This window comes from Taudactylus pleione, unplaced genomic scaffold, assembly GCF_031769625.1.
Source record: "Taudactylus pleione unplaced genomic scaffold, aTauple2 ptg001628l, whole genome shotgun sequence".
In the NCBI taxonomy this organism is placed as follows: Eukaryota; Metazoa; Chordata; class Amphibia; order Anura; family Myobatrachidae; genus Taudactylus; species Taudactylus pleione.
The window spans coordinates 2038450-2053276 of record NW_028286025.1 but is presented as its reverse complement, the minus strand read 5'-3'; the positions used below and the strand labels follow the sequence as shown (position 1 = coordinate 2053276).

The 14827-nt window shown below is 44.3% G+C and overlaps 1 protein-coding gene across 3 annotated transcripts in view; it reads right to left on the bottom strand.

The window, feature by feature from the left end:
* Positions 1-14827, bottom strand: part of TRAF3 (TNF receptor associated factor 3) — a 120320-nt gene that overhangs the window by 13892 nt on the left and 91601 nt on the right. For all 3 annotated transcript variants that reach the window (XM_088464310.1, XM_088464307.1, XM_088464309.1), the window contains exons 5-7: positions 10501-10668; positions 7555-7635; positions 438-512 (exon numbers count right to left, since the gene is read on the bottom strand). In XM_088464310.1, the coding sequence (XP_088320436.1) occupies positions 438-512; positions 7555-7635; positions 10501-10668 (324 nt within the window). The remainder of the gene's footprint in view (positions 1-437; positions 513-7554; positions 7636-10500; positions 10669-14827) is intronic.

The window sequence follows — 14827 nt, the reverse complement described above, 5'->3', positions numbered from 1 at the left end:
ACCATTGCACTGAATGCTTGTGTTCACACTACAGACTGCCAACGAAGAATCGGAACCATCTGTGCAATTTCTCCAATGTTGGGAGGAGTGGACAAAACGCTGTACTGGATTGTGCCCTCCTCATGCACCTCTTTCCAACACTCCTAGAAGGGTGCGGAACCTACCCGCTGTTAGAATTCTAGCAGATCCTCGTTAACTCAACGGGAATGATCTTTGTTCAGTGCAGAACTTGCAGCCACCAATCTCCCAATGCCAAATGCCACTGCCCCATCTTCCTACCCTCACACTACGCTCCTGCAGGAATACTAACACATCAGGCTTTTTGTGAGAGATTTGTCTGCAGTATTTCCGTAAGCTGGTGGAAGTTAGGATGCTATGACCCTCAATTTAGATACATGGAGGCGTCAAGTGGAAACAGTACAATCTGGAATACTGACCTTAAAACTGCAGCCATAACGTTTAAAACTGCAAGTACTGGGGGCATTAACACATTCTGACAAATGTGAATTCAACTGCAACGGGAGAAAAAGAATAGTAAAACTTTGGCAGAAAAATAATAATAAAAAATTATACAGATACAGAGGAACTAAACAAGGACTGTCCAAACCCCTAAAACACAACTTTACCAAATATAAACTAACAGAAATGCTTTTATATATATATATATATATATATAATTATATATATACACATACACACACACATATTATATATACATGGAATATGAAGACACTGGAATATGAAGAAAATGTAATATGGAGACACAATTAAATGTGTTGATAAATACAATTAAATAAAGGATCTTATTTCTTAACGATCCACGTACAGGCGCAGTAATCCATAGCCACCTAAGATTGTAATCTTCTAAACATTGAACACAGTGATAGGACACCACATTCACAAAGAAAACCTCAGAAAGCTTTAAAAGGCCAACTATCAACTGTATTAGGGAGATAGAATTTATTTTTATCGTGGTCGTTGGATATCTCAATAAGAAAGACGATACTCATCAGTTTCTAGAAAACGTCAATACTCAGTATAAGTGGATTTAGAGTTCGTATAGCAGCAAAGTAGTGAGAACTGTAAACCAGGTTATACAGTCAGTGCAAGATGCTATGGAGAACTGTGATTGTTCTCATTCTATTCTCCCCTCGTGTGATACTACGCAATGACTATATTGCACTAGGTTATAACATTTATACCCATCGCTTACACGTCGGAGGCCGTTTTGTGGGCTGAACCAATATTCAGCCTATCAAATCGCCAGGAACTAATGATATGCAGTGTCAGTTATGCTGAATGGCTACAATCCACTGTATATTGCTTCGGTCAAAAAAGGAGGCTGCCTCCACTGCATTTAGAGGACATATATGCTAAAAAATAAGTGTGTACGCAAGTCCCTAAACCATTATATCACTTACGGTTTTGTATTTAATATTATTGCCCTTTTAAATCCATGATCTGAAACCGCAGAAGACATGGCAGCCTAATTGAGATGGACACAGAATACAAGCCCCTCAAATATCTTCAGTTCTCACAGGTTCTTCAACCTTTTGCCTTGGGGGATGCCAAGCCATTGTTATCTGTGCCATAGCTGCATTTTAGGGTAAACGCACTGCCACATACATTGTGTGAGCACAATAAGATAGACGGCACCTAGATCATATTTTATTTTATAAATCTACTAGCGACCCGCCCCGGCTTCACGCAGGAGCCATTTTGAATTACGGCGATGGTCTTTTTCAACCGAGGTCTTATAAGATTGCCTTGTAGACGACATTAGTTGTTTTTCCTCCTGACGTCAACACGAACAGATTTCGTTTCCACGTGGCAAAAAAGGCCACGTCAAGTTGTTCATGAGATAAACAGTCTCTCCAGCCACGTTAAGTGTCTGTCCCCGCGCTATATTTATTGTCACGCCAAAGCAGATTCTTACCGGGAATTAAACTCGTTTGAAATTAAAGATCATTTTTCACATAAATGAAATAGGAACAGTAAAAAAAGGGAAAAACTTAAATTTTGTATCAGTAAACAGGGCGTACATCAATTTTTCTGGAGAAACGGCATAATATGTATCAATCTCTACATGGTATAAACTAAAGTCTCTCGTTGTGATCTAGCTTTAGCGGTTTAGGCAGCGTAAGCCAAGACAGCGCTCGGACGTTCGTTTTTTTTTTTTTTTACTGACTTGCTTCACTAAAATCATCACTGCTCAGCCACCTTTTCTCATACAGTATGTGTCATACACCTAATCCTTCCTCCACACATGCTCTACAGAATAGTGGAATCTGCATCAAAATCTGTCCAGTGCTTCCCGAGATTAGCCCAAAGAGACAGACAGACGCCTACCAGGGACTTTACTTTATTCTATGTATAGATTTTCAGGGATTGCTATTCACCTTCACTGCCAGTTCACCTTAGAAATAGACTCACCGACAGAGAATAAGGTTACATAGGTCCAGGGTTGCATAAAATTGGATTTAAAAAAAAAAAATCAAACGGATTTATTTGATTTAAACCTGTTTTTTTGGGGATTTAAATAGGATTTTTTATAAATTTTTTTTTTTTTTTAAGTAAACGTTTTACATTTTTAAACGTTTAATTGAAATTTTTTTTTTTAATAAAAATCCTATTTAAATCAAATAAATCAGTTTATGGTTATTTTTTTTCCAAAAATCCAATTTTATGCAATCCGATAGGTCCAAATATGGCGCGGTATTCTGATAGTCTGGAGACTTCGTTTTAGTTTTGCCTGATTTTAAATTGCGGCTTTAAATGTATCAGCTGACTCGACGAAATCTCTGGACTTTCAGAACCCCGCACCCTATTACATTTGGCCCATAGACTTTAAACAGCCGTACCTTGTAGTGTCTCTATACAAATGACCCTTACCACAGTTGTCACTTCCGGGAACACATTTTACATGGCAGACCCTATAGTCCCCGCATTTGCCACTGAGGATTTTGTAGCAGTGCTGGGATTTCTGTCACAGTATTGCTATGGGACCCAAGGGTTTAAAAGTGTTCTAATATAATCGCATTTCCCAGAAGTAACAACTTCTGCAAGTTAAATGCTCATTTCTCTCTGTGCTGGAAATCTACTTAAAACAGCATCTTTTAATTACAAGAGACAGAGGATGAACACAAGACAAAGACGTGAGGTTTGTCACACTTGGGAGACATTTATGAAAACTGCCGTACAACTTATTTACAAAGAAAGGTGTTCTACAAGAAAAATGACAGCTAGAAACTGTGCGGTTTGCTATGACTTCTAGTACATTTTTGGATGGTTAAAGGTGTACCAAATTTCATAAATATTCCCCATTACCTTTAACTAGTGACAGAGACAATTAACATTTCTATAACGTACACTTAATATCTAAAAATTGCACTGCGCTATTTGGAAATATTGTCATTTGCATGAAACAGAAAAGCCTTGAAAGATTGACGCGACTTGTTATGTAGAACAGAAACTGAAGGTTGAACAGGTAATTGGAAGAATCTGCATTTAAGCAATTTAATGTCAGTGAACAAAGAAAATGAGACCAGTTACATTGGCGATTATTTCACTGAAGTTATTCTTGGCATAAGCATTGGCGCCGAAAATCTCCCACAGCATCGTGGCACTTTGTATACAGATTCAGAGACTCGGTCGCACACAGATATACAAGTGTTGATTATCAAATTAATCAGTGCAGCCTCCTGGTGAGTCCTAGTCGCATCACATTGCAAAAAAGACACATTTTGGACAAAAAAAAGCAAATATTACGCCTAGCGCTAGCAGAGTCACAAGGGACATGGTGCACCAAGAACACATCTGTATACCAACCTGATTTACAAAGATTCATTCATTTCATTGAACCACATCTACGCCAAAGGTTCCCAAACTCGGTCAAGGTTTTGAGCATAACCATGCTTAGGCCCATGTGACTGAATACCTCAGTCAATTTGATTTAACTTTCTGTGCTCAACCATGGATATTCTTAAAACCTGGGCTGCTAGGATGCCTTGAGGACTGAGGAGCTGATTCAGACCCGCTCGCTAGGATGCGTTCGCTCGCAGTTGGTCAATTTTCGCAATCTGCGCATGTGTACACATCGCAGTGCGCGTGAGCGAACCACTGCGAGAGATCGGGAAGTGTTCGCTCGCTGCGCATAGGCGGCCCAGCAGAGTGGGTAACAGGGGCTGGCCATTAATAACGGGGGAGTGGAGGTGTGCCTGAGCGTCTTAACGCCATTTCAGAGGCGTGCAGAAATAAGAGGCAGTGTCATAGTACACGTTACCTGGCTGGATTTTACACTGAAGTGATCGCAGTGCTTGCAGCAGGGTATGGTCAACCACAAGCGCTGCGAGCGCATCCGATGGTAACCGATGTACCAATGGTCGCATTCACTTACTGGAGATGACGTGCGCAAGTGCGCATCTTAAGACAGGCTGGTGGGCGTCTGCATACATAGAGCGATCGCACGCCAAGACATAGTGGGCGTGCTAATACCTTTGCTGTGCGATCGCCTGCCTTCACATATTTGCATATGCTGGGTGCGAGCGAACACATCTAGCGAGCGGGTCTGAATGAGCTCCTGAGTTTGAGAGTACGCAGCACATCAGTACTTGGGAATTCTGTGCCTCATACCTCAATGACATCACTATTACTCCTATTAACCCTTTCAATAAAGTTCATAAAACTTTTATTGTCCTCATTACATCCATTCCGCAAACCTTGATGGTTAGTGCTCGTTCATTCCCGAGCTGAGAAAATGGGCCTCAGACAGGGGTTTAGCATTTGTTTTTATTGCGTTTATAATACGCCTTCCCTTTTTAACCAATGCAATCCAATGTATAGGAAGGGTGTGTTAGCACATGGGAAATAGATCATACCAGATTTAAATTTAGAACGCAAGGGCGTCAATGACACAGTTCACTGTTAAAGGGATTATTGTGTAAAAAGCATATTAAAAAAAAAAGAGTGTAAGAGTCTTGGTGAAATTTTATCATGCCCGTTATTACTGATCAGCTGATGTCAACGACCCAAAAGAATAGCCCCCGGGCCTTTGATCTATGATGTAAAACAGGGGTAAGCGACCTGTGGCACTCCAGCTGCTGTGGAACTACACATTCCAGCATGCCCTGCCACAGTTTTGCTGTTCGGCCAAGTTAAAATTAATTTTATTTCAGGCAAAGGGCATTAATTCCGCATTCAAAACGCAAACTGGAAGACATTTTTCCAAAACTGATGCACACGGATAAGGAACTGTAACCCAGAGCAAACAAATTGTATTCCACTTATTTTTTACAGATTGTTAAATAAAGGCAAATATCAGATTGGCTGCTGAAGGTCACAGCACATTTTTCCAATCGCCAGTTTTAATATCCTGTTTTTACACTTTGGGGTAGATTTACTAAAATTCCTACAAAAAGAAAAGTGAAGGTGTTGCCCCATAACAACCAATCAGACCCCAGCTATCAATTTATACAATGCACTACATAAATGAGAGCTAGAAGCTGATTGGTGGCTGTGGAGAACACACCCACTTTTCCTTTATAGAAGCATTAGCATATCTACCCTTTTGTGTAACAATTACATCTTCAGAAACCAAACTAACATCCTTGGCAATTAATGAAGTGTTTATAGAGTTATTGCAGGTGGCTTTGGCAAACATTACTTTAAAAGCTATAATAGATCAAAGGGGTTAAAGGGCCACTAAACACAAAATAAAAGCTTATCCAATAAAAAAAAGGCACCTCACAACGTGCCCCAATATAGTTGTCAAAACGGCCATGAGATGTAGCTGTATAAACGAAGCAGCAGCGTGAAAGCTATTATTCTCTGTTATCGGTCATTTCAGGAAGCTCCCTAAAGTGTCCTTCTGGAGTTACAGACAAGGGGGCTGCAGCACGGTTCAACATAAGTCAGTTTGCGGACGCACCTTGCGTGTTTTCGCACTGCGCTCGCTCCGGAATCAGGCGTATATGAGTCGAACGCGTCTCTGGCACACTTGTGAATGTGTGTGTCGGAGTAACTGGGCTGTAGTATGGCATTCTCTTGTAAACTACGTTCAAACAGGGGCATGTTGACTGAAACTGCAGGCTCTGCAGAGGTGTGTTTCCGCATCAAAGCGCACGGGTAGGAGCGTCCCCAGCCGCAGAGATGCGCACGACACTCCGCATGGGCCAGTAAACACATTTAGTTCAATGCTAGAGCCATTACGTCCGACTTTGCGTTCAACTCTGCACCGGCTGCGGGAAGTATGCGGTGTGTAGGTAAACAGGTTCCCCATGTGCCCCTGCTATGTTAGGAAGATCCTATGTCAGGGTTTCCCAAACTCGGTCCTCAAGGAACTCTAACAGTCCAGGTTTTACAGAAATCCATGCTTGAGCACAGACGGCTACATAAAAATGTGCTCCAAAGCATGGATATCCTTAGAACCTGGACTGTTAGGATGCCTTTAGTTTGTCTTATGTGGTTAGCATTGCTGCCCCACAGCACTGGGGCCATGAGCTCAATTACCAACCGTGGCCCTATCGATGTGGAGTTTGTATGTTCTCCCAATGTATGCACAGGTTTCCTATGGGTGTTCCGCTTTAATCCCACATATGGAAAACACGCTGTAGGCTGTTGACTAAAAATGCACCTTTGTGTGAGTTTGTCCCATTGGAGCTTACAGTCTAAGAGCCTGATCCAGTGATGGACGGATTTGCAGAGTTGCACACAAGCGGCTGTACATATCCGTCCATCTTAGATGCAAATACAGAAATAGGGGTCAGACACTTCCTTGCTGCATTTGCCATCCCAGCACTGCTCCTTTGGTCAGTCTGCAGGAGTTGAAGCTTCCCGCAGCCTGGCCACGCAAGAGGCAGACCCTGGTCTCCTTCCTCCCGGAAAACCAGGGCTACAGGCACCCGTTTCTGGTAACGGTGACCAGACACTCCCCAGATCAAACATGCTGTGGCTTAGGGTGGGGGGGGGGATCTGCGAGTGAAATCGCAGAACGGTTCCTGCACAGATGCAGACCCCTAACCATCGGAGATGTACGTTCAACCTCGGATGAACGTACATCTATGAATCAAGCCCTAAATTCTCAGAGACAGACGCGAATGACAAATACTCTCTCGTACAGAGTAGGCTGTACACAGTTGTTGCCATTTGTTTTGCTCATGTATTTGGCTTCAATAAAACACTTTTTGGACAACTATCCTCTCTGCACAGCCCTGCGTCATTGGTGGAGCTATATAAATAAATTATCCGAATAATCCGTAATGCTGACAATCTCATCCAAGTCTTGCGTATATCTTTGTGAAACGTTTTTAAAATCATTTCCCATAAGAAATAAGCAGAGATGACAAAATAGGGGTTTTTCGACAAGTGTGATAAGGGTTGGCACCTCTGCTACTGTATTGAGCAATAGTTGCTGGCTCTTCGCTCAAGTTTTTTTTTCAAGAACGGTGCTTTCTGTCTCCTTGTAGGCAATGTGCATAGAAGTGTACAAAGCACAAACAAACAGAGGTATACAGTACAAGCTCCATAGCAATAAACATTATGAGGCAATGGGCTTACCTCACTTCTCAACAAACTTTTTACGCTACACTTATGAGGGCAGGAAACCACGACGGAGGGACAGTCCAGGTCCTCATGCTTCTGCAAAACACAGAAATGGACGTGGTTTAAACAGCGTAGAAATGTGCAGGCAATGGCTTGAAGACACGGGTGTATTTTATTGTTCTGACATATTTACAGTATTGAACAGGAATTCAGAATTGCAAATAGATAATCCAATGATGTTTAGTCATTGCTAAAAGAGGTCAATAGACTGCCTTCAAAAAGTGACCACCTGCCACTCTACTATACCTCACAACTGTCCCAATTAAGGCCGAGCCGCGATACTTTTTCGTGGCCCGGACTTTCCGCCTGCTTCGCCTGTTCTGCAGGCGGAAAAGTATCGCAGCCGTGCCTGCTTTACCCCGTATTCAATATTGAAGTACGCGAAAATGGGAAAACAGGCGAAACTGAAACAGGCAGAAAGTACTGTCATTTTTGGGGAATTCAGCCCGACACTCCCCAAAAGATGCTCTGACATGGGGGTTCTCTTTGGAACCCCCCGATTTGGCTTGCTGAAGGTATTTGGTGATTTTAAACGGGCTCAATAGCTGCTAAATAGCGTTTTTCTATACGTGGTGAAGAATAGTATTCAGGAGTATTTTTTTCCAAAAAATAACTTATCCCAGCAAATTTGGGGTACTTGAAAATGGGGACCAGCATATTTAAAAGTTGCTAAAGTTGAAAACTCGTGAAGAATTCACCTGCCGCAAACACCTGCAATCCAAACAACACTTGGGGAATATTTGGGGACCCCCCCAGAGTCAAGTTCGCTAGTTTTTAAGTTTGTACTCCACCATTTTTTTTGTTTCGCCCCCTTTTTAAAAGTCATTTTTTGGGGTGTCCTTAAGTATTTTTTTTAAACATTTTTTGATACAGATTACCTTTGGGGGACTGTCTGAAGGCTGCAGGGGGATTCCCGCAACGTTACACCCCAAAACCCCAATTCTGCACTTTTTTCCACCACCCATTCATAGGCGAAACTTTTCCGCCTATTACATTGCATTGCCTTTCCACCTAGGCGGAAAGTCTTTTAAATTGAATACGGGGTAAAAGTCAAACAGGCGAAAATTACATCATCGGCGAAAAGTTTCTGCCAAAAACACGCGGAAACTGACTTTTCGCCTCAAATTGAATACGGCCCTTAGGTGGGATAGTCCTAACACGAGCAGGCTGTACCGCCGTCCTGACTGTTGTCACGTTTGTGCTTACGGCAGAGCGCGGGAGCCATTTGCCTGCTCCCCATGCCCAATCACATGCGGGCACTGCAGGGGGTTATACATGTAGGAGGAGGAGGGCTGTACATGGCCTAGCGCTTCACTATGGCGACAGCTTCTCCGTGCTGCCTATATAAGAAGGATTGTGGAGATAATGCTTTTATTGCCAATTCGGGATGTCGATGGCAATGCACACTTACAGGGGAAAAATAACTTTACTAATTCAATAAAGCACTTTTCTAAGATAAATATATATATATAAAAAAAAATGTTATATAATTTTCATATCCGTCTGCGTATGTGAGTTTTGCGCACTATTACCGCTGCCCTCTTGGATCTCTGGGAGTTCAGAATCATAATTGTTATAATTAAGCTGACGGAACAAGATTTTCTATCGTCACTTATCGCAGCAGACAGGACCATTTACAGGACAGGTGGCGCCACGAACAAAATCAACATCCGTATCGAAAAATGATGCTACAACACACTGGCTGCTGCTATAACAGGGACCAACAAAGTGTAAAACAGCAGTAAGAACATACAGAGGCCCTGATTCAGAGCCGGACGCTCGCTCTGAATACGGGCTGTTTTTTTTTTTATGGAGCCGGCCTCCTGGCCGCTCGCTAAGCTGTGGGTGACCACCCACAGCTTTAGCGAGCATCCAGGTGATTGTCGCGATGGTCGCAACCCTCGGGCTTGTGACGAGACCCTTGTGGTAGGGTCTCGTCTGCCGCAAGCCCCAGTGAGCTTCCTGCTCTAATAGAGCCGGAAGCTCACTACTGACATCACTAGTGATGTCAGTAGGGCCGCCCTCAAACGGCAGGCGTTCCTTTGGGAACGCCTCAGTTTGTCCAGCCCCGAGCTGTCGATCAACATCGACAGCCGCCCCGTTTTGCTGCGAGCCCCGGAGCGAGTGAATTTCTCACTCGCTACGGGGCTCGCTCGTGCGCACTGCTCGGCCATTGACCCGCTTGCGAGCGGGTCTGAATCAGGCTCAGAGACGACTATTTCACTCTTGCTGTAAAACAACGGCATTATCTAGCGACAGATCCGGGGTCGCAGCCTGATCCTCCAGCAAACATTTAGATTCTCCGGCTGTTCGGGGGACCTGGAAGCTCAGCCCCCTCTCTATATATATTTATGCACCTTTTCCACCTGTGCAGTTGCATTTTTGTTGTAAAGTGCACAGCTAAGTGCAATATAACCAATGTAGTAACACAGAGAAGGGACACAGGTAAGAAAAGCAGGCACATCACCACCAATGATGAATTCCTTACCTAAATGTAACTAAATGAAACAGTATAAAACAAACAAACAAAAGATTAAAGTAGGCTGAAGCTCGTTGGACTTTTACCATGCGCATCGTCAACACTGTACGATAAGTCATGCCTCCCAATGGTCCCACATGTTTGTGGGCTGCAAAAGGGGAGGAGTTTCAAAACATGGGTGTTTCTAGGTGACAGTTGGGAGCTGATTGGCTGGAGCACCATTATCATATGCAACAAGTTTCATCACTCGTAGTGAATGATAAAACTCGTTGGTAAATGAGGCTCAGCGTTTGCATGCATCGGAGGCGGGTCTACCTTATCCCAATTAGGAGGAATGGGATAAGTGGTCTCGGTACAAGTAACGTTACAGACATGATATAACGATGAAGTACCAGGCATCCACTGTGTAATAATAAGATTACCTGCATTTCTACTAGCGGCACCTGGCTTTTGCAGTACTGGCACGGCGTCTCTCTGTATTTACACGACTTCTCTATGTGGTCACTGAGATCCTTACGAATAACTTTTTCTTTGCAGTCTGCACGAGGACATGAAAGTTCTTCAAACTGACAGTCACTCTTTAGATGAATCTGGAAACAAAAAAGAGGATTTAGTCACCTACGAATCCTACTCTACTCCATATTTTAGCAGGGATTTAAATTCAGGAGCATCAGATTGGAGGCTGACGTTTAACATGACCACCAGCTGCAAAGTGTGATGGAAATTACAGATAGACTACACCTGCGTAACACTAGGGGTCTGACGCAGAGCTGCGAGCAAGTCTGCTTTGTGGACGGACGTTGGGATTTTTTAACACCGCACGCGTGTCGGAGCCGGTGTCGAGTTGGGCTTACCCGGGTATCCATCTGTAAGGTGCATAGCTTGCACCAAGGTCGGGGCTGTGCAATCATGGCCTGATCCATTTAACAGCTATTTAAGCAAGCGTATGGAGAGGGGCGGCGCGATCGCACAGGTGAGTACAGGCGAATATCTGCATTTAGGACCTGATTCAGTACGGATCGCATATCGCAACCGCGAATGCAGATGGGCCGATGGTGCGTACTGCACATGCACCAGAGTGCCCATGCGCAGCAGCGACAGCATGGCGATCGCACTGCGATCACGCACGCAGATAGAAAGCCATCGCAGAGTGATTGACAGGCCGTGAGCGTTTGGTGGTGGTGACGGGGGAGTGGTCGGAGAAACTCAGGCGCGCCTCTCCGTAAGAACGCTGTTGCAAGAGCGTGCATAGATTAGCCACTGCGACAGCTTACGCAGCTTGTGTACTCGCGTGCGATGAGGTTAGTAATTTCTGAGACAGGTCAGAGCTGCTGTAATTGTGCGTGAGGGTCCGATGTTACCGATGTGTACGCAGTAGGGAGTGTCTCTATGCTGGCTGAGCGGTTGAAAACATTAGCATATTTCGCAGCAGAACTGTGTGCGATTACGCAGCCGCGATCACCATAGCGATCATTGCTGAATCAGACCCTTAGTTCCTGGATGCCATTGTGGCCGACTTGCATCCAGCTCTGAATAGCCCCCCGATGCGCTCTTCCCAATGGAGGGGTTCCACCTTCAGACAACTAGAATTAGTTTGTGCGGACATTCTTCCTATTTCTGTTTTCCTTCTGTGCTTTTCAGCAAGGTCTTTATATCCTATTCAGACTTCGTTATTTCCTTTGATAACATTAACCTCATGTATCCATAACTTCATTCTAGTACAAAACAGGGACTCTGTGATGGTAGGAACACACTGATTTGTCTTTATGTCCCATGTAATTAAAAATAAACGTTAAAAAAAAATGGTAAAAGAACCGATAGAATGTATTTTAGGTTTCTTTTTACTTTTGGTCTTAAGTCCACAGAAAATGAGTGTTTTAGAAGCATCGAAGACCACGTTTATTTGTGTTTAATCACAGAGATACTTGTTACATCTAGAAACCATTTTTATGCAATCAATTCCTTTCCTGATTTCCCCACAGACTCTGTGCCCCAGGCATGTATTTTTTTTTTATGGAGGATTCAGCTGTAGAGAGACGGTCGTCAGAAATCTCGCTCCCATAGGAATGGAGGCCGAGGGCCAAACTGTAACTTTATGCCACTGAAGGGGAATCGAATCCGAAACACGGGTCCCAAACGCCACAAACCAAATTAAAAGAACGCTAGCGAAGAGGTTGTTGCAATCAAGTTTGCTTTGTGAATGCTTCATGGGATTTCTAGCACCACACACGAGTCTGAGTCAAGCGGACCGCGTCTATAGCGATTCTGTCATAGGTAACTCGGAGATGCTCGGGATAAATAGGGACATAATATAGTGCACCTGAGAGAGGGCCATGGCCTCAAGGGGAAGGGCCAGGGAAGAGATAGGGGAGGCCAGGAGATGCTGGGGATAAATAGGGACATAATATAGTGCACCTGAGAGAGGGCCATGGCCTCAAGGGGAAGGGCCAGGGAAGAGATAGGGGAGGCCAGGAGATGCTGGGGATAAATAGGGACATAATATAGTGCACCTGAGAGAGGGCCATGGCCTCATGGCGAAGGGCCAGGGAAGAGATAGGGGAGGCAAGGAGATGCTGGGAATAAATAGGGACATAATATAGTGCACCTGAGAGAGGGCCATGGCCTCATGGGGAAGGGCCAGGGAAGAGATAGGGGAGGCCAGGAGATGCAGGGGATAAATAGGGACATAATATAGTGCACCTGAGAGAGGGCCATGGTCTCATGGGGAAGGGCCAGGGAAGAGATAGGGGAGGCCAGGAGATGCTGGGGATAAATAGGGACATAATATAGGGCACCTGAGAGAGGGTCATGGCCTCATGGGGAAGGGTCAGGGAAGAGATAGGGGAGGCCAGGAGATGCTGGGGATAAAATAAGAGGGAAGAGAGAATGATCATGAGCAGAAAACTGACAGGCTGGAACAGCGCCCCCTGCCCTGCGCCAAGGCACAGGTCGCACCACGCTAGTTACAGGCCCTGATCCTAATTACCCCATAAGTGCGACATTCCTGGATGTAAATTTCTATGACGCTGACATTAGTTATCTGGTGTTACAAAATGGTGCTCTGCTCCCATCTTTCTGGGTCCAGCAGTGTGGGGGCCACACCTGTTGCATCTCCCGATTGTTCCCTCCACATGCACCAGTGAGACCCTGACCTGTTTGCTCTCTATAATGCAAATCGAAGCACCTGCCTAATAGTGACAGCACAAAGCTGCCGCCTTGCAGTCACACTGAGCTTAACATTTGACTAGATTCCTGCAAAGAGCTTACAGAGGCTCCTCTCTCACTGTGACAGTGATACCACGGCACCTACTGCAGCTGACACAGACGAGCCTTGGGCCAAACCTGCAGCTCCGAGGATGAGAAACCGTCCCTACAAATTAGGGACCTGTGGAAAATTATGTCTTTTCAGAACAAGGGGGTAAATATTATGCAGCTGGCAGAACAGACTCCCTGAGGACAGCTGGTTAAATACAGTTTGCTCTCCGTCACTGCCTTAGCAAATAGTTACAGATCAGGTTAAGACAACCTGTGCCTCGCCACCTGTGGTTGAACAACAACTCCCAGCAAGACAACAGTGCTTGTGGCACAACACCAGAAGAACCACAAATTGTCTACATCTACCATAGACGCTGGGAATGTAGGTTAAAACTATTCATTATTTCTTGGTAATGTCTCAGCAGCTCAACAGAACAGATTCAGTGTCACGACTGTAAGTCTAGAGGCCGCAATTCTCGGTATTGTAATGCATCCGATTTAGGGGAGACTGATAACGATACACTGAACCCTTCCGAAGGTCATCGTCCAGTGCCTCAAATGTCGCCTCTTTCTTTTAGCTTAATAATGGGCAATAGCTGTCTCTTACAGGACAACCAAGAGAAGTGCTGTTATTAAAATATATACATATTATATATATATACATTGCATGTGAAACCCAGCATTTTAATCGTGGATTTTCTTTCCTCTCAGCCTACACAACACAGGGGGGAATTGGATTAGCCCAGATATTATTTAGGGTGCGAAAAACTGTAGGTTTTTTATTGCATTTTTATTTTCACAAAAAATTTTTTCCATGCAATTCAATTAGCCCCCCGTTTTTTTGCACACGAAAGAATATCTATTTTCATGTGAAAGCACATTGGAGTCCTTGATAAATTCACGGATCTATGTGTTTTCGCTGCCGGCATCATGAAAACAGGCTATTTAATCAGGGATTTTTTTTTCCGAACTTGCTAAGGTCCTGAAAAAAATACCCAATTATAGCTGCCGGCAGGATAACTGAATAGACACCTGGCATCAATTATACTTTGGTAATTGAATTCCCCCCACAGACTGTTTCGCAGACCAGTCAAACATAGCCGCCCCCAAAAGTCAGACAAGATAGAGAGAAACGCTCTGAATAAGATGCGTCTCTTAGCACGGACGCGGATGTCGTGCTTTTGCACAAAGCGCATGCGCAGAAGCGAATCAACACATTATTGCTTATGCCCGTCTATATGGGGCTGGTGAAAGTAGCGATAATATTGATGACGTCGGTGGCGGCCGGCATCAAATCAATGTGCGTCGCGGGTTTCTGCTTGCAGACACATGTACCTTGCATTCATTGAACCGATTAGCATAAGGTAGTAAATCTGCTGCCAGAAGCTACCGCCTCATTGCCTGCGACTCAGAATCAGCCGCTTCGTCTACGAGATATCAAGTCTAATTGTCCTATCAAAATATCAAAACTGACAACATATGACAAATACAGAA